The following is a 27,514-nucleotide window of genomic DNA, read 5'->3' on the forward strand; positions in this document are numbered from 1 at the left end:
AGATCTCAGCTGTTCTAGGATTCCATTCTCTCTCGGCTCTATTTTTCTTTTTCTTTTGCAATCTCCAAGAAACCCGAGCTGCCAGATGGGTGGGGGCGATGATTGTTTTCTGTCTGACATCTGGATTTCATTAGCAGCCCTGGACATGCTGACTCAGGAATGGCAGTTCCCCTCAGGCCCACCCAGACCTCTCTTGGTGCCTGGCTCTTAGTTGGACATGAGAGGCACAGGTGACAACACCCCTCAGCTCTCCTCAAAGGAGTAACTAGTACCCCCAACAATGTCTCAGAAGTGATGGGAACGGGTTCTAGAGAGCTTCTGCTCCCAGGTCAGCACTTGAAGGGTGGCTGCCAGGCTGGGTGTGGCTGGGCCTGACAGCCGTGAAGGGCAAAGGGAGAGCTTAGGAAAAGCCGCATAGCCCCCACCACTACCCCAGACTCCGTTTCTACAGTGGTACTGAGTACATCATCAAGGCAGCAACCTCAAATCACAGATAAGAAAAGGTGGCCCAGAGAGGTTAGGCAGCTTGCCCAAGGTTGCACAGTAGTTAAATGGCAGAGCTAGAATTTGAACTCTGGTCTTCGTATTAAAAATTCAAGGCTGTGTCCTTTGACCTCAACAAGGTATTGCCCACATCAGCATCAGGACCCTCACCCTGCCTGAGCTTTAGTGGAGTGGTAGTATCTAGAGTTTTCATGTCCTGTCATCAGAGAGACCTACAGTGGCCACCCAATAGAAAGCTGCCCCCAGACACTCTCCAGGGCTGCGTTATGACTTCTGTGGGTGCTAGGCACTTTTGCTTTTGTGGCCCCTTTCTGCATAAAACCTATTAAAAATTATATTTTCTGGCTGCGTGTGATGTCTCATGCCTGTAATTCTAACACTTTGGAAGGCCGAGGCAGGCAGATCACTGGAGATCAGGAGTTTGAGACCAGCCTGGCCAATGTGGTGAAACTCTGTCTCTACTAAAAATACAAAAATTAGCTGGGTGTGGTGGTGCACGTCTGTAATCCCAGTTACTCAGGAGGCTGAGGCAGGAGAATACTTGAACCTGGGAGGCAGAGGTTACAGTGAGCTGAAATTGTGCCACTGGACTACAGCCTGGGTGACAGAGTAAGACTCCATCTCAAATATATATATATATATATATATATATTTTTTTTTTTTTTCCTGACTGCATTGGTGTAAACACAAATCTCCAGGCTGAGTTCATAATTATATATTCATTATTATACTAATTTTCTCTTCTGTTTATAAAATAAATACAAATAGAAACATATCTGTGGCCGGGTGTGGTTGCTCACGCCTGTAATTCCAGCACTTTGGGAGGCCGAGGCAGGCAGATCACTTGAGGTCAGGAGTTCGAAACCAGTTCAGCCAACATGGTGAAAGCCTGTCTCTACTAAAAATATAAAAATCAACTGAGCGTGGTAGCGGATGCCTGTAATCCCAGCTACTTGGGATACTGAGGCAGGAGAATCACTTGAACCCTAAAGGTGGAGGTTGCAGTGAGCCAAAATCGCACCACTGCACTCCATGCTGGGTGACAGAGCAAGATTCCATCTCAAAAAAAGAAAAAGAAACGTATCTGTGGACCCTAAAAGTATCATGGGCCTATACATGCTACTAACGACTGTTTCTCATGGAGAAGGCAGCCTGGTGTGCGCATAAAAGCACTCTTCTGTGTTCTTCATCTGATCTGATATTTCCCTGTGTTCTCATTTATTTGTACTTACTGCCTGACTTCACCCTCTGAAACATAAGTCCCTGGACAGAGGGAGCCTTTCCTGTTTTGCTCACTGTGGTGTCCTCTAATGCCGGCTACGCATCTGACGCATAGTAGACATTAAATAAATAACTGCAGAATGGGTAAATGAAGGTGAGTCTACCTGTTCCTGCATGTTTATTTGTATCTCAGTTGGCAGCCATCTGTCCAGGCAGCCACCCTAAAGATCTGGTAGCTCTCCTTGCCACCTGCCCCTCTCCCCGTCACTGGGCACCAGGCCCCACAGATGGCACTTTTCCATAGTCTCCAGAATCCGTTCCCTCCCCTTCAGCCTCTGCTCACTGCTGTCTTGTGTCCAGTCTTATCGGCCCCTAAACATGCTCAGGGGCTGGCTTCCTTAGCACTCTTGCCTCCTCAGCCTGGCCTCCAACCTGCTACTAACAGGATCTTTCAAAATGCCAATCTGAGCATGTCACCTAAAACCCTTCTCCCTGGCCTCCAGATAAAGTCCAAGTTTGTGCAGCCTGGCACGCAAGCCCTTCATCACCTGTTCCAGCCACACCTCCGCTCCTCCCCCGGCAGCGCCTGCTGTGGCCCAGGGCTCACGGTGCCCGGAAAGCATATTCCTGTTATTTACACGCTCGCTTGGAAGCCTTCCCCACTCCAAATCCAAGCTCCTCCTCTCTGAGGCCTCCCACGAAGCTCCAGGCTGAGCTGGGCTGGCACACAGGGCTGGGCTCACCACAGCCTTGGTCCCCCAGAGTGGCCAACGCTCTATCTGTCCCACTGAGGACAGGCGAAGGGCCTTATCCAGCACAGGCCTGGCACACGAGAGGCCCTCAGGAATGGTTGGGTGATGAGAGCATGTCCTGAGCCCTGCTCTGTCCTGGATAGACTGTGTGTCCTAGGCACAGATGTGGCACTATGCCAGGCCCCCGCCACAGACCCCTGCAGGCAAGGGCAGCTGGCTCAGAGCAAGACACTGCTGCTTAGTCCTGACAAGTGCAGAGGTGCAGAGGCCAACATGGGATACCAGGCGACCCTGCAGGTAGGCCCAGCAGATACCAGCCATGCCTCCCTGCCGTCAGTGGGTTTTCTGTTGTCACCAGAGCTGGCAAGCCCAACCCACTCCTGACCTACCTGACTACACTGGGGCAGCAGACACCCTGATGGTGGACTGGTGGTGAAGCTACCAGGCACACCAACTTGGCCAGACCAGGCCTGGGATGGCTTCTGCCCACATTGTCCTTGTCCTTCTCTACTTCCAATCATCTCTCTTTTTAAAGAACCCTGACTTTCTGGGAATGACAGTGGAGATCACAGTCTGGATGCCAAGGCTGATGCAGGATGATATTGTAAAAGCACGCGCTTAGAATCAGGAACACCTGAGTTCCAATCCCAGCTTTGATATTCACTAGCTGTGTGGCCTTGGGCAAGTCACTTAACTTCTCTGGGTCTCAGTTTTATCATCTGGCAATTGGAGATCAGTATAGAACCTACTGAATTTTTGACAGCATTAAATTAGCTAATATATACAACCTCCTAAACTCAGTGGGAACTCAGTGCTAAACTCAGTGCTTACAGGCTATTGCTATTGCACGGGGTATAATATTATCATTACCCTTAGATTGGATGGCTGGGACACTGCATAGGGACAACAGCAGGTGTTTTTTCAAGAAGCAAATGATAGACACTCTTGAGTCCTAATCCTTTTTGGTTTGGCGCTGACATTGGCTGGAGGTGGACCACGGCCGAGGCACAGCCTCACCCCACAAGGAAGGCCTGCCCTGTGGTGACATTCGGCATTGGCCTCTGGTCTGGGGGTTCCCAGTCTTCCTGCCAGTGCCCATCCCCCCCCACAGCCCTGAGGGTATGTGAGAGGCCCCATCAGTCTGATGAGCTCAGCTCTGGACACCTTTATCCCACTCTTAAAGTGAGAAAGGGCCGACTAATAAGTGACCAACCTTTGGCTCCTGCGGTAGTGAATGCTTTAAGCTCGCTTTCACTGTCACCCATCTAGACCCCTGGGGCTCCCTGAGGAGCTTCAGGACCTAAGCAGGGTTGGCCTCGGGTTCTGCACATTCTATTCCCAATTAGACCATTAAAGATTTTTAAAGCATTTAGATCATTTAAAAATCATCTCACAGACGGAGAGGAGATAAAGGGGCAGAAAAATACTGGAAGAAATCATGGCTGAAAACTTCCCAAATCTGATGCAAAGATTTAAACAGTACATCTAAGCAGTTCAACAGACTTTAAGCAGGATAAACATAAAGAGATCCGAAAACAGATATAGCATTGCAAAACTGCTGAAAGCCAAAACAAGGAGCGACTTAACATTTCTGCATCTTACTAGAATTAAGTTATAAATCTGAGGCATTCTGGTAAGACATGATGTATAAGATAAGCCCTGGAGCAACCCTAAGAAAATACCTCAAAAACAGAGTGGAAAAAAATCGTTAAAGAAATTAAAATGTTACTTAGAAAATTAATGCAAAAAAGCAATTTGTTGTATTCTTCTTTAGAAGGAATAGAGAAATAAAAAAGACATGAGTAATTTAGAAAGCAAATGGCAGTAAAATGGCAGACTAATTCTAACTATATCAAAAATAGCATAAAATGTGAGTGGGTTAAACAATCCAATCAAAAGGCAAGGATTTTCAGATGGGATGACAAAAACGAAGATCCAATTACATGCTATCCACTGACGATGCACTTTAAATTCAAATATATGCATAGATTCAAAATAAAAGGGTGGGAAAATATCTGTCATATCATCAGCAACTATTAGAAAGCTAGGTATACTAATATCAGACAAAACATACTTTAAAACAAAAAAAAAAGTTACTAGAGATAAAGAAGAACATTTTATAATGATAAAAGGATTAATCCATCAAGAAGATACAATAACTATAAACATAGGTACACCTAATAACAGAACAGCCAAATGCATGAAGCAAAAACTGACAGAATTGAAGAAAGAAATAGACAAACAATAATTTCTGAAGACTTAAATAGCCCCCACTTAAAATCATAATAAAAGAACTAGGCAGAATATCAGCAAAGCAAAAGCAGATATAGACATCACTGTGAACCAGCGAGACCTAACAGACATCTATAAAACACTCCACCAAACAACAGCAGAATACATTTCTCTCAAGTGCACACAAAACATTCTCCAGAATAACTCATAACGCTAGGTTCTGAAACAAACCGCAGTACATTTAGAAGGATTAATATCATATAAAATATGTGCTATGATCACAATGGATTAAGGTCAGACATCATTAAAAGATATTTGGGAAACACACAAATATGTGAATATTAAACAACACACTCCTAAACAGCCAGTGAGTCAAAAAGGAAATCACAACGGAAATAAAAAAATACGCTGTGATAAATGAAAATAAGACACAATGTACCAAAACTTATGGGATACCAAAACTTATGGGATGGGGCTCAGAGGAAAATTCATAGCTGTAATCATCTACATTAAGAAACGGAGAAAGACCAAGGCGCAATGGCTCATGCCTGTAATCCCAGCGCTTGTGGAGGCTGAGGCGGGAGGATTGCTTGAGCCCAGGAGTTTGAGTCTTCAATGATTTCTGATCACATCACTGCACTCCAGCCTTGGTGACAGAGTGGGATCCTGTTTCCATAAAAAGAGGAAGGGAGGAAGGCAGGCAGGCAGGCAGGCAGGAAGGAAGGGATATAAAATCAGTAATGTAACCTTCCACCTTAAGAAACTAGAAAAAGAGCAAACTAAATCTAAGGCAAGCTGAAGGAAGGAAATAACAAAGATTGGAGTGAAGAATTGAAAGCAAGCAAAGACACTTATAAACCCATGATCACAGCAGCAATATTCGCAATAGCCAAAAGGTGGAAGGAATCCAGTTGTCCATTGATGGTGAACTGATGAAAAAATATGGTATGTACATACAATGGAATATTACTCAGCCTTAAAAAGGAACAAAACAGATACATGCTACAATGTGGATGAATCTTGAGGAAATTATGCTAAATGAACTAAGCCAGTCGCAAAAGGACAAATGCCATGTGATTCCACTTATATGAAGTACTTAGAGCAGTCAAATTCGTAGAGACAGAAAATAGAACGGAGTTGCTGGGGGCAGGGAGGGAGAATTATTATTTAATGGGGACAGCATTTCACTTTTGCAAGATGAAAAGAGTTCTGTGGCTGGAAGGTGGTGATGGTCATACAACAATGTGAATATTTAATACCACTGAACCATAAGCTAAAAATGATTAAGATGGTAAATTTTATATCATATGTATTTTACCATAATTTAAACATAAAGATTAAAGTGGAAAGTAATGAAATAAAGAATAGAAAAACAAGAAAAATCAAATAAACCAAAAGTTTGTCTTCAAAAAGTTCAAAATGATTGACAAAACTTTAGCCAGATTGACCAAGATAAAAGAGAGGACTCGAATGACAAGAAGCAGAAATGAAAGAAGGAACGTTATTAACAACCCGACAGAAACAGAAAGGATGCTGAGAGAATACAGTGCACACCTGTGGGGCAGTAAGTCAGACAAATTAGAGAAAACGCCCAGGAGGAAGCAAACTCTAGTAACTGAGTCAAAAAGAAAAAAAAAATCAGAATAGGTCTATAATGAGTAAAGAGCTAAAAGCGGTCATCAAAAGTCTACCCACGAATGAAAGCCTGGGCTCAGATAGCATCACAGGTAAATTCTCTCAAACATCTGAAAGAGGACTGGTCCTGATTCTTTACAAACTCTTCCAGAAAATACCACAAGAAGGAACATCTCCTAAATTATGGGAATCGATACCCATCATAACATGGGTGAACCTTGAAAATATTATGCAAAGTGAAAGAAGCCAGTCATAAAAGAACACACATTACATGATTCCAGTTATATGAAATGTCCAGAATGGGCAGATCTATGGAGAGACAAATTGATGAGTGATTATGGATTCGAGGGGATGGATGATAAAGAGGCAATACCTGGGCTGGGCACGGTGGCTCATGCCTGTAATCCCAGCACTTTGGGAGGCAGAGGCGGGTGGATCACTTGAGACCAGGAGTTCGAGACCAGCCTGGCCAACATGGTGAAACCCCATCTGTACTAAAAATAGAAAAATTAGCTAGGCATGGTGGCAGTGCCTGTAATCCCAGCTACTCAGGAGGCTGAGGCACGAGAATCACTTGAGCCCAGGAGGTTGCAGTGAGCCGAGATCATGCCACTGCACTCCAACCTGGGCGATAGAGCCAGACTCTTTCTCAATAACAACAACAAAAAAGAGGTGATACCTATGGAATATGAAGTCCCTTTCTTAAATGATGACAATGTTCTCTGATTAAGGTGACAGTTGCACAACTCTATGCATATACTAAAATCACTGAATTGTACACTTCAAATAGGGAAATTATATGGTAAGTGAATTATATCTCACAAAACTGTTCCCAAGAAAATCATTTTATTTTAAATATTATGTAAGTTAGATCCTAACACACTATGTCATTTGTGACACAGGTTTCCTTCCGCAGTTTATAAAAGCCCCATCAGCGCGCTCCTTCCTTCAGGGAGCTTTGCACTGAGCCCCGCTATGTGTGAGGTACCTTGGGCCGGAGTGGTCAGATGGTGACAGCACAGGTATGAATCCAGCCCAACACCTGCTCCTGGAGCTATGGCCAGGTGAGGCCTAGATTGCATCCAATTAGACTCCAGCCTGCCCAAAAACCTAGTGCCTGGCCAGGAGGGTGCGCTCTTCACAGTGACCCAAAGAAGAAGAAAATGCTAGCCAATATTTATTAAGTGCTTCCTGTGTGCCAGGCACCGTGGCAAGCACCTTCCATGCAGAGTTGCACTGTGCCCTCACAATACCCTGGGTGTCGGTGCTCTCTTTAGCCTCATGAGACAGGGGATGAGACTGAGGCTGTGAGCCTCTGTCTGTCCTCTTGACACTCATGAAGGGAGGAGAGAAGTCCAGGACAGAATCAAGTTTGAGATGGGGCCAGGAGAAGGCCTCAATTAGCTCAAGGGAGAAACTGCGGCCCCACAGAACATGCGGGTCTTAGCTTGGAGTGACATGGAGCTCAAGGAGGCAAAAAACGCGATCCCAAGACGGGTTCTCGTACACGTTCTGCCCTCTCCACCTCCCCAAGACTAAAATGAGGCCACTACTCCTCCTTCTGCCATAGAGTTAAGAGTCCTATACAAGAGACTGATGTGTATGAAGGAAGATCCCATGTTAGCACTGTGCTGAACAGTGCCAGGGACCCTCTGTCCCAGCATTTAGAAGCGATCTGGCCCTGTCAAGAGAGAGGACAGTGTATGCATGTGCACGCACGCACACACACACACACACACATACATATACACATACACACACATACACACATACAGCCACACACATACACACATACACACACACATACACACATACAGTCACACACATGCACACATACACACACACATACACACACCTGCCTCTGGCCCTGGCCTCTGGCTCACATTCATTGCCTTTGGAGACTGGTCACCCTGGGGAGGCCCTGCCACCCTTCTCCCAAGCCTTTCACCTGGTGACATTCTCAGGCTGCCAGCCCAGAGCGAATGCACTTCTTTGAGGCCCCAAAGCCCCTGTTGATGTCTGAGTGTCACCTGTCTGCCTGGATTAAAACCCCAGCTCTTCCACTGACAGCTCAGTTAACCTGTATGAGTCCCTTCCTCCCTTGAAGCATCTGTTTCACCATGGAAAATGAGGCAAATAGAGCACTTAACACAGAGTAGTTTCATGAAATGAAATACTGCTTGGGGAGCACTCAGCACGGTGCCTGTCTCCCTAAGGGAGCTCAGTCCGGCTCTGCCCACTTCCTAGGCTGTAGGCAGGGGAGGAGGGAGGGTTGTGTGGGTGGCTGTGTGCACATGAGCTGGGGGCCCCTGTGCTGGGGCTCAGCTGGACAGATTGCAACATGCTATAGGCTGGATGGACCATCAGCCTGCCCTTGAGGACCAACCAGATCCTCAGTTACCTGCTTGCCCTTCATTCTAACCAGAGAACCCCAGGGGGGCTGAGGGTGCTCACTCTCTGCTGGGAGCCACTCGTGCCAACAGCCTCCTGCTTACTGCATATATTGAGGGAGAAGACAGGACCCACTGGGGATGTGGGGTCTGGAGGAAAGTCGCCAGTGGATCAGCTCCCACTATGCGGAGTCTGGGATGGCGGCACACGAATCACCTGCTAAGACGCTGCTCTGGGCAGGCCTGAGACCCTGCATTTCTAATAGCTCCCTGGAGGCACTGATGCAGCTCTGCCAGGACCATACCCTCAGCGGCAAGGACCTGAAGCGTGGCATGGCAGCTGCTGAGCAGAGTTTGGGAATGTAATGAATGACAAGCACATCCTGGCCTCCCACTGGTCCTGCAAGGACCCAGCCCCACCCAACCACACGTAGGTTTCCAACATCTGGAGGGGAACACTACATGGATTTCCAGAGTTTCCAGGATTCCATTTCCATTACAAATGTAAAATAAAAGTAATGCCACATTATAAAAAAGTTGGAAAATAGGAAAAAAATATCGCTGATAATCTCATGCTGTATTTAAAATGACTGCTACCCTCTCTTCCCAGGATCCCAAAACCAGTCTACAGTGTGTCAGGGACCATCCTGTGGGTGGGCAGGCATGCTCTGTCATCCTGAAGCATCGGTGGGGTGGAGGCCTCCATCTGCCCACCCCTTCTCACTCCAAGAAAGAGATGCTCCGCCCTGCAGTGCCTGAAGCCTTCGCCCAGACCCATCCTGGGGGCACAGAGTGCGAGGCAGGGCCCCTCCCCTCCTCCCTCACAGGCTGAGGAGGCAGAGGTGGGGTCCGGGGGAGGGGGTGCACATCTGGATTCCTGGCCCAGAGCCTGCATTCTTTCCCCGTGAGTGTGATGAGATGGGGCCTCCAGGAAGCTGTGAGGAGGCTGTCCCCTCGGAACAGGCCCCGCCTTGCGAAAAAGACTGGTGGAGACCCAAAGGCACAGAACCTCCTTTGGGGGCCCAGTTTGGGTCCAAAAATTCCCCACCCAGATTGCTGACTAACCAGCGTGGGCCCAAGCTGGGCCTCTGTCCTGACCACACTAGCCAGCCTTGTCTCAGAAATCCCAGCAGGGACAAAAGGGTAGAGGCCAGAGGACCACGGGGCCACCCATTGGTGGAAAGGGCCCTGGGGAGGCCACTGCCCTGCCCTACCCAGGGGGGCCTGTCTGCAGGTCAGCAGGGGAGCCCCAGAGCACCCCCGGGGCCAGGGCTGCCTCACCTGGGGGCAGTCCTTGATGTAGTGTCCTTTGTTGAAGCACAGGTGGCACAGGTAGTTGGGTGGGGGCCGCTTGCTGGGCTTGCGGGCCTCGGAGGTGAGGGTCAGGTCTGAGAAGTGCTCCGTGAGGGAGCTGAGGCCGTCGGCGATGTTGTTGAGGGAGCCGTAGGGTGAGGCACCCTTGTACACACTGTTGCTCAGCGCCTGTGGGAGACAGAGGCACACACGCTGCAGCTGCGGCCCTGGGAGAGTTTCCACCCCCTCCCCCCCCACACACAAACACACGCATGGATTCACACTGAGCCTTCAGCTGCCCGAGGGCTCTGGCCGCCAGAAGCCTGAGTTCAAATCCTAACTAGTTTGTCTCCATCGACAAGCCAGTTAACTACCCTGGGCCTCGGTGGCCCTGTCTGTAAAATGGGCCCAGTAACAGCTCCTCCTAGGGTTTCAATGAGGCTAAAATGAGCAGTTTCTCTATGCCTGGCCCTTCAGAACCACTCAGTAAATGGCAATGATGATGATGGCTCTTATTATTATTTCCATTAGTTCTTAACATACCGCCACAAGGTAAGAACACAGAGTAGAAAGCAACTTGTCAGATTTGGGGCACTGCCACTAACTGGTGGGGTGACTTTAACCAGTCACTGCTGACTCAGTTTCCCCACCTCATAAGGAAGGGAAACGTCAGCTTGCGGCATTGCTCCCACTTTACACTAGAGAAGGCTGAGGCCCAGCCCTTTGCCAGGTGGCCTGCAGCCCGAGGCCTGTGCAGTCGGTGTGTGGGGAGCCCTCAGCCCGGCCAAGCCAGCTCTCTGGAAGCCCGAGGAGGGAAGTGGCCCACCTCTCGCACCTCCAGATGACAGGAACCAGACATCTTGCTTAGCTTCAAAGCAACAGGGCCCAGGATCCCTCCTGGTATAACAGCCTCTATTTATTGGAGTCACAGGCTCCAGGCTGCCTGGTACACTGGAATTTAGTGAAGGTGGGGCCTGTGGCGAGGCTGGCAGGGAGCAGCCAGGGGTCCTCCTTTCCTGGAGCAAGGCCAGGGCTAGAAAGAGGCGGCCTCCTCAGGAGGTTCAACAACAAATCTGGGCTTGGGTTATCTCCCGACCCTAGCTCAGGTGCCCAAGAGCTGCAGGAATAAGCTACAGACCTTGGGGACCCTTGTATCTGACGGGGAGATAGGAATTTGTTTTGGGGAGCCCCAGGCTGATGGGCTAGTAGGACCCCTGAAAGGAGGGCCTCAGGCTCCCTTCCAAAGATGGGGCAGACAGAGCCCAGGCTGGGGGCAGCCCTTTCTGTGTCCCCTGAGCATAGGAAAGGGAGCAGGGAGCTATGAGCTGGCCCAGGGCATAGAGCACTGCCTTGTCTCCCCCAGCCAAGACAGATCCCACCCGCACAAGTGTGCGTCGCAGCTCCCGACTGTTTCCATCTGCAAGCATCTGCCACTCCCCTCCTAGTGACATAGTCCTCAGCATCTGGGTGCCACTGCCGTTCTTGGTGTGACCACAGCCCTTTCCTTCTGGGCCTCTGTTCCCTCTCATGTGCATCTGGACCAGAACCTGGGATGTGGAAGGAAAGACACAGACACCACCTCTGGGGCAGGCCAGCCCAGCACCCAGTCGCCTAGAGTGCTAGAGTGGCTGGGAAGGATCTCAATGGGTCCTACTGACTGTATCTTCTCCATCACTGCTCCGCCCGACTGCCAAAGCCAGGACCAATGGAAGATTGCACACAGACATGCGTTCAGCCTGAGGGGCACTCCGGCTCTCAGACGAGCCCAAGATGGAGCAGTCCACCCTGAGAAGCAGAGGGTCCCCCATCCCTGGAGCTGTGGGAGCCAATGGAGGGCGGCCTTCCAGGGCGTGGGGAGGGCTCCCAGGAAAACCAGATCAGAGGATAACAGTGACATAGACCAAGCTCTTACTGTGACTCCGGCACTGGAAATTTTACACTTATTGAGATAGCTGATTCTCCCCACAACTCTCTGAGTCACTATCCCATTTAACAGATTACATGACTGTGCCCAAACTGGGCCCCATCTCAGACCTACCAAAGCAGCCACCTGGAATCGAGGACCCGAAATCTGTATTTTTAGGGGCGTGGCAAAATATACACAACACAATTTACTATTTTAGTGATGTTTGCGTGTACAGTTCAGTGGGATTAAGAGCATTCATCACCACCGTCCAGAGCTTTTTCATCTTCCCAAACTGAAACTCCGTCACCAAGAAACAACACCACCCTCCGCCCACCACAGCCCAATCAGTATTTTTCAAGCTCCCCCAGGCAATTCAGGTACCACCAGCCCTGCCCACCCAGCCATGGAGCACCTGGACTTCCCAGCCATCGGGGTGTCGCCTTATCTTGACTCTAAGACTCTGCCCAGACCAGCAGCCCCCCTCCCCCTCCAAATCCGCCCTAGCCTCCCAGAGAAAAGTTCATCCAAACAAGAAACTTGAAGCCCCAAATGGTGTGACTCACCCTCATGGCTGGGAAACACAATTTCACAAATAACAACCCTCTTATTTTTTTTTTCTTTTTCTTCCTTTCTTTTTTTTTTTTTTTAACCCCCCGGATAAGATTTAAGCAAGTCCACAGGAATCAGGCTGTTCTGGCAGCAAATTGTCAAGAGGAAGGGGAAGTTCAGTTGTGCCAGAAAGTGCACTAATCACACCCTGAAAAACCTCTCCCCCATCTTGTGGCCACGCTCTCCTGCCCACGGACGGCCCCACAGGCATCCCTGGGCAGCCAGAGGCCTCTGAGCGGGTGCCCTCTCCCTGGCAGCTGACACCCCACCCTCTGGAGGGCTGCAGCCTTGCCCCTGCCCCAGCAGCTCGAGGCCAGAGCTTCCCTCCTGATAGCCTTCCCACCTCTAGTGCCCTCCAGCCTGTCTCCAGGGAATTAGGCTCCTTCTCCCAGCCCCAATTCCACTACCTCAGAGCTGAAAGAGCAGAGATTGTCAGCTGACCCCACCTCATTCCCACATGACAGATGGGGAAACTGAGGCCCACAGGGGCACAGGGACACAGACCAGGGCACCCAGCCAGGCCCCAGGGCCAGAAGTCCTGCTTGGCGGGCCGGTGTGAAGGGTGGGTGGGGCAGTGAGTGGCTTCCTCTCCAAAGCCCTGTTTGAGCTTGGGCCAGGGAGGTGAAAGGCAAGTCAGCCTCCTGGCTGTTTTCACGGCCTGTGGGGATTAGATGGAACAGAGGCCAGGACACAGAGCTCTATCCCCTCCTGCTCTTGAGTTTCCCATCTGTACAGCGTAAAATGGAGCGGGAAAGGAGGGCGACCTGCTGATCCCTGAGGTCTGGCTTTCTCAGGATCCAGACACCCGGTCCTGAGAGATGCCCCTGGAGCCTGGAATGCAGAGGCCAACACTGGCACCATCTGTGCCATGGCCTTCCTTGTCTGGCTGGAGTGCAAGGCGGCCCCAGAAGGCCTCATCTGCCAGGGCTAACCCTGCTCCTCTCACCATGCCCCCCGAGCAGCTCTGCCTTTCTCCCGCCAGCCCGCCCTTGCTGCCTCACGTGGGAATGCCCTTCTCTATGTCCAACAAGAACCCCTCCAGGGCCTGGCTCCAGATTGGGCTGTAACTCCAGGGTTGTGGCCTTGACCCCATCCCTTCTGCTTACTCAGGCCTCAGGCTCCAAGGAAAAGTACGGAAAGCACAGATCCAGGTGCTTCTGAAGCCCCACTGCCCATAGAGGCCCTGTCCCCCACCAGAGGCCTCGCTGACCCCCACCCCACTGTAGCCCAGTCCAGTAATGCAGTTGGCAGGGTGAGGGGTAGGGACCACAGCGCAGCCCCACCTGAGCGACCGGTGGAGCTCTGAAGTCGCTCTCTAATCTCTCTGTGCATGAGGCCTCCTCATCTCTCCCACAAGGCCGGACATCCCTGAAGGTAAAGGTTCTGCAGCCCTCCGTTGCCCCACTGCCTGCCCTAGGTGCAGATGGTCAAGGCAGGGAAGGGTAATAGATGCCCTAGCGGTCCCCTCATTTCCATGGGCTGAGTGGAGGGGCACTCCCACCTTAGATGAGGCTGCTCCCGGCACTGGTGCAAGGCAGACCCACTTATGCAGTGAGTGGAAGCCTTGGGTCATCTAGGCCCAAATCAACAGCCTTAGGAAGATGCCACCTCTCTTTCCTCCCTGGGTCAGGGACCCCAGCAGCTAGCAGGAAGCATGTGACCCTCACACTGCATCTGGGGGGCCGTGCATCACACTCCTGCCTGCCCAGTTCTGGAACTTCTCCAAGGTTTTTGGTTGGCTGTTGGGGAAAGGTAGGTGGGAAGAGACTATAGTTTACTTTTTTTTGAGACAGGGTCCGCTGTTTTTACTTTGTCACCCAGGCTGGAGTGCAGTGGCGCAATCACGGCTTACTACGGCCTTGATTTCCTGCGCTCAGGTGATTCTCCCACCTCAGTCACTTGAGTAGCTAAGACTACCGGTGTGTGACACCACCCCTGGCTGACTTTTTGTATTTATTCTTTCTAGAGATGAGATTTCACCATGTTGCACAGGCAGGTCACAAACTCCTGGCTGAAAGCATCTGCCTGCCTCAGCCTCCCAAAATGCTGGGATTACAGGCTTGAGCCACTGTGCCCGGACTGTGGTTGACTCTGATTGTGCAGCATGTCATGTATCTGACTAGAACCTTTACCCTTCTTAGTTCCCTCATACCAGGCAAGAATACTATTCAAATAGGCATTATTGGCCCCATTTTATAGAGCTAGAAACTGAGGCTCAGAGAAGCTGAGCGATTTGCCCAAGGTAACACAGCCAGTGGTTGTTGCCCTACTATATTTCAGCCTCTACACGGCCTCCAAGGCTTGACTTCCCCTGTAGGAAGGGAGTCAGAGGAAAATGCCAGTTGCGGACCACTCTTCTTGGCACAGAGGCCCTGTGACATCATATGCTAGGCCCCTCAGCCCTGGCAAGATGAGGGACCAGAGTCTCTGGGCTGCGTGAGGGGTGTGGACCCTGGGGATGGTGGCTCTGCTGTGGAATGGGGGTGCAGATGCAGAGATTTCCAAGGCTGATGCCAGTTCTCCCTAGAGCAGGCCTGCCAAGCAGGACTTCTCTTTTCTTCCCTCCCTGCAGGAGAGTAGGTAGGCACAGTGGGAGAGGGGTAGCAGGAGTTAGGGCAGGGGGCAGGAGCTGCAGAGGACAACCCAGAGGGAGAAGAGAGGGCACAGAGACAGCACAAGAGACAGACAGGAGAGGCAGTGACAGCAGGCAGGATGGGGAGCAGCAGGCGCCGGGAAGGACATGGCCGCGGTGAGGCCATGGAGAAGGTAGCGTCTGGGCCAGGCCGCCAGGCAAGGCAGAAGCAACTGCTAAGTCCTGCTCCCCAGGCCTGCGAAGGCACCAGAGGAGGAGCTCTGATTCGAGTCCCCAGCCCTGTAGGGGCTCCTTTCATCAGTTGAACAATGGCTTTCTTATCCCAAAACCACCCCTATTCCACCCCACAGACACGCGTGCACACACATGCACCCACACTCCTCTGTTTGGGACAAGAGACCATTCATCTCGCAGATGAATCCACCCCTGCTCCCAAGGGGATCTGTACTTCCCCGACTCCAGGCCTCTACCTGGGGCTCCAGCTCCCCGGAATCAAACACATGCGTGTCCGATACACAGAGAGGTGGACACCAGCCCAGCTCAGAGAGAAGGAGACAGCCCGTGGGAAGTGGGCCAACGGGAAAAGATGGCCACACCTTGGCTGAGGGTTTGCCGCTGTGCTCAGCCCCTGGCTGTGCTTCTGTTTCCCAGGTCTCAAGCTGACCTGTGGGCCAGGACAGTGCTGGGCTGGCCAGGACAGGCATGGCAACCCCTCACCCAGGACCACAGAGGGCACCACTGCCTCCTGGAGGCCCTTTCACCCAGCAAATGTAAAACACAGTGCCCGGGACACAGTCAGTGCTTAGTAAAAGATTCTTATTTAAATCACCATTGCAGGTTATTTTTGGTGGGGGAGTGGGCAGAGAGAAATAGGGAAAGGCCCCAGGAATGGGGGAGCAGACAGTGGCAGCAGGACACACCAGAGAGGACCTGGGGAGATCCCTTTCCTCCTTGGTTCCAACAGCTCCAGCCCAGGGTCACCACTCACCTGACAGGTATTCACGATTCATAGCTATATGCCCTCTGCCCAGCTAGTGTGTAAGCACTGGGGACCGGGCTGCCTCTTACTGCTAGAGCACATTTGTTGAATGAAAGCAGACAGCAAGAATATGAGAATCCCAGGGCTGGAAAGGACCCGCATATTTAGCTAGACTGTTCTCAGTCTGGAGTACCGCTGAGGCTTGCAGCCTCTCTGGCAGGGGGCCTTGATCTGACATCCACTGTGAGCATGGTGTGCATGGTCCTCGTGAAATCACATGCAAACGTGTACGTGCATGTGCACACATGCTTACGTTCTGTGCATTGTGCTGGCAGCATTAACTCTAGCTGTCTTCAGATTGTCAAAGAGGTCCCTAACCAAGGAAGGTCAAGGACCATTCATCAGCCTCTGCTGAAACACTCGTAGGGGACAAGGTTTCACTGTCTCCCAAGTCAGCTCATTCCAATTAATCAAGCAATCCATCGATATTTTTTTCTGTGAGACAAAACAAAAGGCTAAGAGGCTCAGGAGAGTACTTACATGCTCACAAGTCTGGAGGTGGAAGGGAGGAGGGGAGGTTTCAATTCAAGACACCCACCCTGTAGCAAGCATTAACTGAGCAGCTAGCATGTCCTGGGCACTGACTAAGAACTAGATGCCAGGACTACTAAGTAGAAAAGACAAGATTCCTACTCTCAGGGTGCTGACAGTCTAACTACTGAGACAGACACACACATAGGTATTACAGGACAAGACCAATCATTGAGACATGCTTTACAAAAAATTCGCTGGGGGTGGTGGCGGGCGCCTGTAATCCCAGCTACGCGGGAGGCGGAGGCAGGAAAATCACTTGAACTCGGGAGGTGGAGGTTGCAGTGAGCAGAGATCGTGCCACCTCACTCCAGCCTGGGCGACAGAGCCAAACTCCATCTAACAACAACAATAATAAAAAAGACATGCTTTCCCGGAGCACCGACAACTCATCTGTCACAGGTTCACAGCGGCTGGAGGGAGGCCTGCTCCCAATGGCAGCCAAGTAAAACCTCAGAGAAGGGACGTCCATTTGTGTCATAAACAAGCCAGTTGGAATGTATCCATGTAGAAGCGCAGGGGATGGCATTTTAGGTAGGAGCAATACCAAGTGCAGGAGCTTGGAGGAGGGGGATTGCTTGATGTTTTCAGAAACCACAAGTAGACCAGTATGGCCAGAGGAGGGCTGAATAAAGAATCATATGCCAACACCACCACCACCACACACACACACACACACACACACACACACACACAAACACACACAGACACAGACACACACAGATACACAAACACAAACACACACACACAAACACACAGACACACACAAACACACACACAGACACACACAAACACACAGACACACGCAAACACATACAGACACACAGTCACACAAAAACACACAAACACACAGACACGCACAGACACACACAAAAACACACACACAAACACGCAAACACACACAGACACACACATACACACACACAGATACACAAACACACACACACAGACACACACACACAAACTCACACAAACACACACACACACACGCACAGACACACAGAACAGATCGAGAAACTGATACCTAGGCTGGAGTCCTGGTTCTGCCACTGATTCCCTGAATGCATCATCTTCCTTTAGAAAAGCCTTAGCTTCCCCATCCAGACGATGGGGATGCTGCACACAGGCGAGGGGATGGGTGCAGAAGCAGGAGGAGGGGCTCAGCCCCATCTTCTCTGCTTCTCCTAAACCAGGCAGCCTTGGACCCATGCCCCCATGCGGGGTTGGAACAGGGACATGACAGGAAATCTGGTACCCATGACCAGTACCCCGCAACTCCAGAAAGTTTGGGGATCAAGGACAAAATGTCGGAGGTGTTGAGGCTTGATAGGATGCCCCTGTCCAGATGGATTGCTGCCTGTCCTCATTGGGACCTGGAGGCTGATCCAGGGAAGGGCAAGCCTGGGGACCAACTGCAGGACGGGTCAAAGAGGCGACCCATAGCTAGAACACAGAGGAATTCTAGACCTAGCTCTCCCACTGACTGGCTGGGTGACCTGCCAGGCCTCTGTGCTCTCTTCTGAAACAAAATTAAGAAAAAAAAAAAAAAAAAAATGGGAGCTATGAGGAAAGAGACACCATGAATTGAGCACCACTCAAGACCCAGGAACTGTTCCATAAGGGCCATCTCTTCCTCAAGCCCTCCTCTGGATAGTGACAGCACCTGGCTCCCTGCCACTGCTACTTACTGATTACTAATGCCATTTGCTTTCCTCCCACCGACCTGACTCAGAAGGTCCACGAGGTGTGGTCTTCCCTCTGAGCCCATGCAAGAGGGATGGTCAGGCTGCCTCAGCCAACAGCTTCTCAAATGACGGTCTTCCTTGCCTGAGTCACACTTTAGCTTCCCAGGGGTGGGCAAGAGTGCTGGGAGCATCCTCCCAAACTCTGGGCTGGAATAGAATGACCATTTCTCCCAGGCCCAGGGGTGGCCCCCTAAACACACACAGACCACAAAGGCTGCTGAGAACACACTCGAGCTCCTTAAGTCCACTCTCGACCATAGGCACCTCCTATCTTTGGGCAGAAATGGGGCTTTGTTCCCCACATCCACACTGGTCAGGCAGCCCGTGGGCTCTTCCCCACCTGTTGAGGGCACAGGTGACACATCCAAACTCATGGAAAACTGTCAAGTCTGGGGCCTTTTAAAGCAGGACACTATAGTTACTCCTCTAAGGGAGTAACAGAAGGGCTGTGTCCGTAAAGAAGGGCTGTGGCCCAGGGAAAGGCCATCTGTTAAGCCTCATGACAAACCTCCAGTGGGTAGACCTGAGCAGCAAAGAGGAGGTTCATGGATGCAGAGGACAGTGCTCCAGGAAGAGCTTCCTAAATGTTGGAACTATCCCACAATGGAGAGGTCTCTCAGGAAGGAGCATCCCTGGGCCTGGAGATGTTTGAAAGAACACTGGCGGGTGTCCTGAGCCAAAAATGTTCTCTGCTCAACTAGGTGTGGGAACTGTCAGGCTGAAGACAGGTGAACAGGTTTTGCACTGCAGGACTTCTCAGAGCCTTTACTGTGATGGTGGGCATTGTGTGTCTCCAAGGGAAAGGCAGGACACTGTGTCTTCCAAATGTATTTGACCCCAAAGTCCTTCCCCCAACATTCACAAAGTAGGGGTCTCTTGACAGTAGCCACAGCTCCCAGCTACCTCTGTCCCTGGAGAAAGAGGGAAAGAGAACAGCTGCTCTAAGAATTCAACCTGAATGGAGTGAGACAGCCACATCTCCTCTGGGGTTGGGGAGCACAGGGACTACCTAGGAGGGGCTCTGGGCAGCCCTCCAAGGGGCCCAAGAGGTAATCTTCACAAAGAGGTAACTCAGCTTTTCCAGAGACGACGTTCACAGCCCCTTCACGGCTGTGAATTGAAATTTCAAACAAGACTTGGCAGAGAAGACCCCATGGATCCCAGCCCCCACTCCATCTCAGAACTGCCTTCCTTGGGTATCTGGAGAGAGAGAAGGGGCTCAGCTAAGGGCCTTAGGATTCCCTTTCCAAAAATGTATCATTGTTGCCATAGATCAGGTTTTTGAAACTGGGTTTCACAGGGCCTAGATTTTAGACCCAGAGGCCTTTTAAGAAACTGTGCCAGGTGCCTGTGACCGCTTTGGCCTGGCACCCTCACTACAAGCTGGGAAGTCCCCACAAGAATCCAAGTCACCTCCTGGTGCTTGCTCTTGCACCAGGAACTCTGGTGTGAACTCTGCCATCTCTCTCTCTGCTCTCAGGGCCAGTGTGCCACTCAGAACCGTTGGCTTATCTTCAGCTTCCAGAGCTGAGGTTCCAGGGGCACAATAGGCTTCTGTGCCCCCTTGTCCTCACCCCCCCCCCCCAAATCCCAGCTGCATTCATGCGGTTTTGCTATTGTGGTGGGAGCAGCCTGGGGGTGGTGCAGGAGGGGGTGGGCTCTTGGCACAGGGGCTGGCGTAGACAGGCCGTGGTCAGTGGTCAGCATGCAAGTCACATCCACAGGCAGTGCCACCGGGCCTGCCAGGCCTCGCACAGAATGGCGATGCTCCTGGGCCCCCTGGGTCCCTCCGAAGAGTCCCCTCCGGCCCACACACAACTTGCTTCCTCTCTGACCAGCCCCTTGGTGGCATTGAGGTGGGGGTTGTTTTTTCTTGCCTTCTCAGCCAGTTGCTATTTTGGAGCCATATTAGGTCACCAGCTAAGCCCTGGGTGCAGGAAAGGCCCGTCCCCAGGAACACAGCTGAGGCTTTGAGAGGGTTTAAGAGGCAAAGTGGGTGGGGGGTGAGGATGAGTGAGCCTGAAGCCAAGAGAGCCTTCTGGAAGTCAGCAGGCAGGCACAGGCCTCCATCACCTCCGAGGAAGCCACTGGCCTGTGAACATCAGAGAAGACCCTCTTGCCTCCCCCAGCCCTCTCTTGTTTGAACAGGTCTCGGACACTATAGATATACCATCCTGGGCATAGCAGAGACTAAATGTAACAGATGGGTAAGCTGAGGCCCAGAGAGAGACAGGGTTCCCTGAAGCCAGGTCATGAAAGACTCTGCCCCACCACTGCACGATACGGTATACCCTTTTCCTGCTCCGTCCACACTGCGTCCCTTCATGGGGAAACTGAGGTACATAGCAGTGAACAGAAGGCAGGTCTCATTGAGCTCCAGTTGGGATCCTGGATGCCAGAAATCTTCAAAAGCAGCACGATATCCTATTCCCATAGGGTACTCTCGATGGCCCCAAACTCCTGTCAGGGGAGACCACAGATGGGGAACAAGGCCACCATGGTGGGAGGAGCAGAGGGAGGCTGGACAAGGCTGATTAGGGGTCCACACTTGACCTGTGGGTCATGTTCACCCTTCTTCCAGGGTGAGAAGCTCCCTGGGGGCTCCCACAAGTGCCCCCATCAAATCACCCACCATTCACACCCTATATCACCTTGTCTGTTTACTCATCTGTAGTCCCCACTAGCCTGTGGCTATGAGTCGCCAGGGCCTGGCCAGAGCACAACAAATGTTTGGTAAGAGAACAAACAACTGAAAAGACGCATGCACTGAAGAAACGCCCCACAAATAGTCCTCCAAAGTCACTGGTCACCTGAAGCCAGTTCACTGAAGAGGCAGAAAAGTCTCTTACAAGAAAGAAAGAAAGATCTCCAGCCAAGAGCAATTCCTCATGTGGAGAGAATGCTTTACAGTTTACAAAGAGCTTTGGCATACAAATGCTTTTGCCTGGCACCAAGACTCATCTTCCTCCTCCTGCCCAGCACCCTCCCATGCCTGTTCTACCCACACAGGTCAATAGGTCAGCCTGGGTAGTGTTGGCCTTAGGCCAGCATTTTATATGTCCATGGTTGCCCCAGTAAATAATGTCAGAGTTGAATTCAAGGGTGACCCTCTGCCTCCCTCGCTCATCTCCAGCACACCCTTGCATACATCGGCTTTCTTCCCCAACCCATTCCGGACCCTGACTCTCCTCAAACTCACAGGTGTGCCCAGGTCTGGAAAGAAAGTGACCCCCATGTGTGTCCTCCCCATAACACACCTCTTGCATCTTTGCAGAGGAAGCCCCCACAAGGGGAAGGAGTGAAGGCCACAGATGGGTGTCTGAAATTCTCAAATGAGGCAGGAGTAAATGGAGGGAGGGGAGGAGTCCAGCCTACGGAGAGGAGTGGCATCTGGGCAGGCCCTGGAGACTCCTCAAAAGGGGCTGGGAGGTGGTGGCGATCTGTGTATTTATCTTGCTGGCAAAGAGGCGCTGCCCAGTCGACTTTGTAACTGAATCTACCAAACAGGCAGACTATGCAACACAGACGGCCCAGGTTTCTGCAGAAGGCACTGGGCAGCTGGAACCTCTCCCCGTTTCTAGCCCCCCTCTCCAGAGCTCAAGAGGATTTCCCTTTCATTTCCTTCCAGGCTGGGAGGGCTGGGGACAGCGCAGTCTGTGGGGTCAAGCCCTCAGAAACCACTTCCTATGTGGCTGAGGGAGGGCCAGCAGCTGGGGGACGTAACTGGGGTCCCCGTGTGAGAACAGCAGGAGAAGCCCTCTGGGCAGTCACTGCTTACCAGGGTGCCCTTCGGGTCGGGGACGACAGAGGTCGGAGGAGAGATTTTAGGCCCTTCCAGAGGAGCTCCGAACAGAATCTGCACTCTCGGTCCCAGCCCGCCGTGTCCAGAACGAGGACAGGGTTGGACGTAAGGACACTTGGAAGGGGCTCCCCGCCCAGGCCGCACCCCAGCTGTCTGGACAGAATCCGGAGACAAACCCTCCTCAACTCCCTCCCCCAACCCCTTGGAGAAGGGCTGCCCGGGCTGGGAGAGGGGGCGGGAGAGCCCCGCCCCGGCCTGCGCTGCTCCAGCCCAGGCTCAGCCGGGAGGTGACGCGCTCCCGGCACCCCGGGGACTTCGGGCGGCGAGTTTGGCAGAGTTGAGCGAAGCCAAGCCAAGCCGGGCCGGGCAATGCGGAGCCGGGCTGCGCCAGGCCAGGAAGTGCGGGTGCAACAGGGAACGGTCCGCCGCGGGGGGCGGTAGGCTGGGGCGCGCGGGGGCACCCACCTCTCCGCGCTGCAGCTGGAAGAAGCTGTTGAGATAGCTGGAGTGCAGGGGAGAGCCCAGCTGCTCCGGGCGGCCCTTGCCGAAGGCCAGCTCCGGGGGCGCGGCGCCGGCGGTCGGCTCGGGCCGGAAGGCATCGAAGGCGCTAGCCTGGTGCGTGTCCTGCAGCGACAGGTAGACCCAGTTGAGCAGCTGGGCGGGCTGGTACACCGAGGCGGCGCTCGTGTCGATGGCCGACAGCAGGCTCATTTTGCGGCGGCGGTGCCGGCCCCTCCCCGGCCGCCCGCTCGCGCCCCCCCTCCGCAGCGGAGGGGCGGGCACCGGGGAGCCTGCGCCCACTGCCCGCCTCCCGAGCCCCGACGGCGATCGCCCCGCGCCCTGCGCCCCGAGCGCTGCCCCCAGCCGCTGCCACCGCCGCCGCCTCCCCCCGACTGCAGCCCCGGCGCGCGCGGGCGGTGGAAGAAGGCAGCGAAAGTTGGGCAGGAAACTTTTGGCCCCGCCCCCTCCGCCCCGCCCATTGCGTCCCGCCCCGCCCGGCGATCCGCTATCTGCCTCGCTGCTGGCCCCTCCGGCGGAGGCTCCGGGGGTGGGGTCGACGATGCCCCGCCCACCCCCTGCCCCGCCTGGCACCGTCCTCGCCCCGGATTGGCTGTCTCGTTTAATAAAACCCGTCAGGGGCGGGGCGAGAGGGGACTGAGGCTTATCTGCATATGGACCGCCCCGCCCTAGCCCCGCCTCGCCCCGGCCCCGCCAACCCAGCTCCCTGAGCTGTAGCGAGCTCAGGGCGGCCCCGGCCTAATCAATCTCGTCTCCCTCTGCTGTCAGTTCTCTTCTGGCTTGTTCTGTCCAAATCCTCCGCAATTATTTAATTTTCACTCACTTTTCCTTTCCTGTTTTCCGTCCTTTCTATACTCCTTCTTTCTCTTTCTCTTAGACTAGTGTCTCTTGTGTCAGTCGTGGTTCTGTGCGGCGCGCTCCGTGTGTGTGTGTGTGTGTGTGTGTGTGCGCGTGTGTGTGTGTGTGTGTGTCCCCTTCTCTCTCTCTTTCTCTCACTCTTTCTCTCTCTTGTCTCCTCTCTTCTATTTCCGTCTGTCTGATGTTTCTCTCCGTCTCTCCCCCTCCTCTCTCGGACGCGCGGACACAGACACACATTTCTAACCCCCTCCTCTCGCTATCACCGTCAGACCCTCCCCTCCTACTTAATTCCTTCCATCTGCAGAATCACTCTGCGGGCCGGCTGCGCCGAGGGGGGCCCGGGTTCCTGCCCCAGGAAAGGCTCCCCGCCCCCTCCCCCTCTCCCTTCTCCTATTTCTGCTCTGGGCCCGCCTGGCTTCTCGCCCCTCTTCTCGCCCCGGCTGGAGCCGCCCGCCCTGGTGCCTTGGCGAGTCGCCAGGACCCCAGCCTGGGCCGGGGGAGCTCGGGAAAGCGGCTGTCACCCATCTCCCTGGGACAACTCAGCTAGTCCAAGACTGCCTGGAGGGACCCCCGCCTCCGTCTCCGCCGGACGCCCCAAGAAGCTCCGAGGCCTTTACCGTCTCCTTCTCGGGGTGCTTCGCTGCGCAGCGCCCGGGACCTGGCCCAGAGGAGCTCACCACCTGGCTGGGACTGAGTCACCTCTCCCACCTTCAGTCTGGCTCTGGAGCCATTCCGCCCAGAGTTGAGTGACAGCTCGGCCACCGTCCAGCGGAGTGACCTGTGCGTGATGCCTAACCTCTGCGAGCAAGCCTGCTTTCTCCTCTGTAAAATGGGAGCAGTCACCCCCCCGCCGCCGGAGACGTTTGTGTGCTTCCCAGCTTGGGCTTGGTAAACGGAAGACACTCCATAAAGGACAGCTCTTCCTGCCACCCACTCACCGAGTTACTCCGGTCACCTGCAGGGCACCTTTGCACATCTATGGACGCTCGCACCAGAAAGGCCTCAGTGATGACCGAATGCTGCCCTTTCTCACCAACCTCAAGAGCCCCTTGGATCTCCGATCTCCATCTTGTCTATCAATTTGCAGTTATTAATACAAAGGACAGCACATATATCAATCACATCTTAATATTTTCATTCATCAAGAACACATCCATACAGTAGCCTTTATATATTTAAACAGTATTAAATCTATTTGTTCGAAGAGTAGGTATACGGTTGTGGCAAATACATGTGATAACCATTTTATTCTTAGAAATATTTGGAGCTGGGTATGGTGGCTCACCTGTAATCCCAGCACCTTGGGAGGCCAAAGCGGACAGATTGCTTGAGCCCAGGAGTTCCAGACCAGCCTTGAGAACATGGCAAAACCTCATCTCTACAAAAAATACAAAAATTAGCTGGGCATGGTGGCGCATGCCTGTGGTCCCAGTTACTCAGGAGGCAGAGATGGGAGGATCACTTGAGCCCAGGAGCCCATGATCTCAGGCTGTAGTCAGCTGAAGATATATATATATATATATAAAGAAAACTGCTGTTCAGGGAGGGGACATAACTAGGAATCCGACACCTGCTTAGAGAAACCTCTGGCCCTTTCCTGTGTCCTTCAGAGTGATTTGATGCCAAGAGGGTGTTTATCACACCCGGTGACCACACTGATGGCCTCTGCCTCTTTCTCTCAGACACAGTTTCTACCCAGAGCCTGGAGCATGGATAGTGGATAATCAGGAAATTGTTGCTGGGTTGATGATTGGATGAATGGGTGGAGAGATGGATGGATGGATGGATGGATGGATGGAGAGATGGAGAGATGGATGGATGGATGGATGGATGGATGGATGGATGGAGAGATGGAGAGATGGATGGATGGATGGATGGATGGATGCTCAGATTTTGCTCCTCTTTGAAGTCTGAATGGCTTCGTTGGTTTTGTACTTTTCTCCCTCTCCTTGCCCACCGGACACCTGCTCAACATGTGGGCTCTGTACCTAGCAGGTGATTAATAAATATGAGCACCCTATGGGCAGTTTGCCTGGATGGCAACTGATTGACATAAGGTCAGCCCTCAGCCAGCTGCTGGGAATGCATGCTCCAGGATCCCCTGGGACAACACGTACTGTGGGAGAGGGTAATAGGTGTGAGTGGCCAGATGGGTATCAGAGGCCCAGGTACCAGGCCAGAAGACTGGGCCATGGCCAAACTCTGCACCTCCTCACCCTAACATGTGCACACTAAGGAGCCCTGCATTTAAAATGTCAGAGGTTCCAAGCCCTCACTTTACAGAGGAGGAGGTACCATGGCCCAGAGAAGGGAAGAACCATCCCAGGGTCATTCAGTAAACCTGGGTGCTCAGTCACCTTCTCCTAACCCACTGCTACCTCCTAGTTCTCTCTTCATTTATCCCAATGTGGCAGCATCCAGGTGTGGCAGCTCTGGCCCCATGTACTGTCCTCAGACCAGAAAGAAGGAGGGAATGCCCAGGTGAGGCCCATATCTGTGTCCCCTTCCTATCTGGTGGCTCCAGCCACCAGAATGGGTCTCTAGAATGGGTCAGTGGGGTGAATACAGGATTTGGAGGAAAGAAACCTGGCCCAGTGTCCTTGGCTAGGCCTGCCCTCTCTATAAACCTCAATTTTTCCAGGTATCAAGTGGGAATGTTGATCCCATCCTTACCAACTTCTACAGTGACTGACAGAATCCAGGGAGGATGCAAACAGGAAGGAGCTTTGCTGTTCTTTGAGTGAGGAGGCAGTCATGCAGGAGTGGAGGGTGACATTGATTATTTCAATAGCAGTCATATTCAGTTTATCTGGAGAAATGCGGGCAGGAGGGGACAAGTAAGAAAAAGTCTGCTCCTAAAGTTACTCAGGTAACAGGTCTGATAAGATTTGGTGGAGCTTCAAACCAAGAGCTCTGAGCTCAGAGAAGCCAGAGAAACCTGGGCAGGAAGCGGAAGCAGTTGATCTTTATGAGGGAGTCAGCCTTCAAATTGGGTCCAGGAGGCAAGAAGAGATGAGCAGGGGATGAAGATGGAGCATCACAATCCTGTGCATATCGATGCTTCTTATTTCTGTAAAAAAACACCCCATGGTGATTTATCCTGCGAAGGAACCCCAAATCCTCTTCAACTCTCCCACACTCCATGTGCCAGGAATAAACAGCAAAGCACACACTGGCAAAGCTAAGATTTGCCTCTCCTCTAGGCCAGGGCTGGGCACTGGGTTCCTTTGGACTGTGTGTTGACACAGAAGGTGTCAGTTTACAGCAGAGATGGCAAAATGGCAAACACTCCCCTTACAGGCACCACCGTCCCATCCTCCACCCAGGACAGACCTTGCTGAGTGCAGATCCCCTTCCCAGGCAAGATTTCAGGTTCCTGCTCAATACAGCACCCCATGTCACCACTAATGAGACGCTGGAATTGGCCCTGCAGATGCAAATTATTTGCCATGCTGACTTTATAAATCCACCCTTCCAGGCCACTCTCTAATCCTTATGGTGACTGCGTAGAATTATTAGGTTGGTGCAAAAGTAATTGCTGCTTTTGCCATAGTAATTGTTGCCATTTCAGCCCAGTGGGCTGAAATCTGTGTTTCAAGGCACCTTTACGTACACACACACACACACACACACACACACACTACGTTCTCCTTCCATGGATGCAGCCCTGCTGTTTACACTAACCAGATTTCAGCCCCCGATAGCCCCCTACATCTCTGTGCAATGCACAGATGGTAAAACCATGAGGGCAGCCTGACCACTCCAGGCCCCACCCTCAGGCTCCTGAGCAGCCTTTAAGATTATCTTGAGCAGCAGAGGGTGGGTAGGTCCTTGAATCTTAAACTCAGCCTACGGCTCTTTGCAGGTTCTGAGTTGTGGAAAGTG

At 52.4% G+C, this 27,514-nt stretch overlaps 1 protein-coding gene across 1 annotated transcript in view; it reads right to left on the reverse strand.

The window, feature by feature from the left end:
- The window catches only part of ZCCHC24 (zinc finger CCHC-type containing 24), a 63,595-nt gene extending 40,452 nt beyond the window's left edge, over positions 1-23,143 (reverse strand). Inside the window, exons 1-2 of the mRNA XM_032259213.1 lie at positions 22,718-23,143; positions 10,016-10,216 (exon numbers count right to left, since the gene is read on the reverse strand). Of these exons, the coding sequence (XP_032115104.1) occupies positions 10,016-10,216; positions 22,718-22,963 (447 nt within the window). The 5' untranslated portion in view covers positions 22,964-23,143. The remainder of the gene's footprint in view (positions 1-10,015; positions 10,217-22,717) is intronic.
- Positions 23,144-27,514: the final 4,371 nt, after the last annotated feature.

The sequence above is a fragment of the Sapajus apella genome, unplaced genomic scaffold (assembly GCF_009761245.1).
Source record: "Sapajus apella isolate SASKATOON/1434 unplaced genomic scaffold, GSC_monkey_1.0 scaffold107, whole genome shotgun sequence".
NCBI lineage: Eukaryota > Metazoa > Chordata > Mammalia > Primates > Cebidae > Sapajus > Sapajus apella.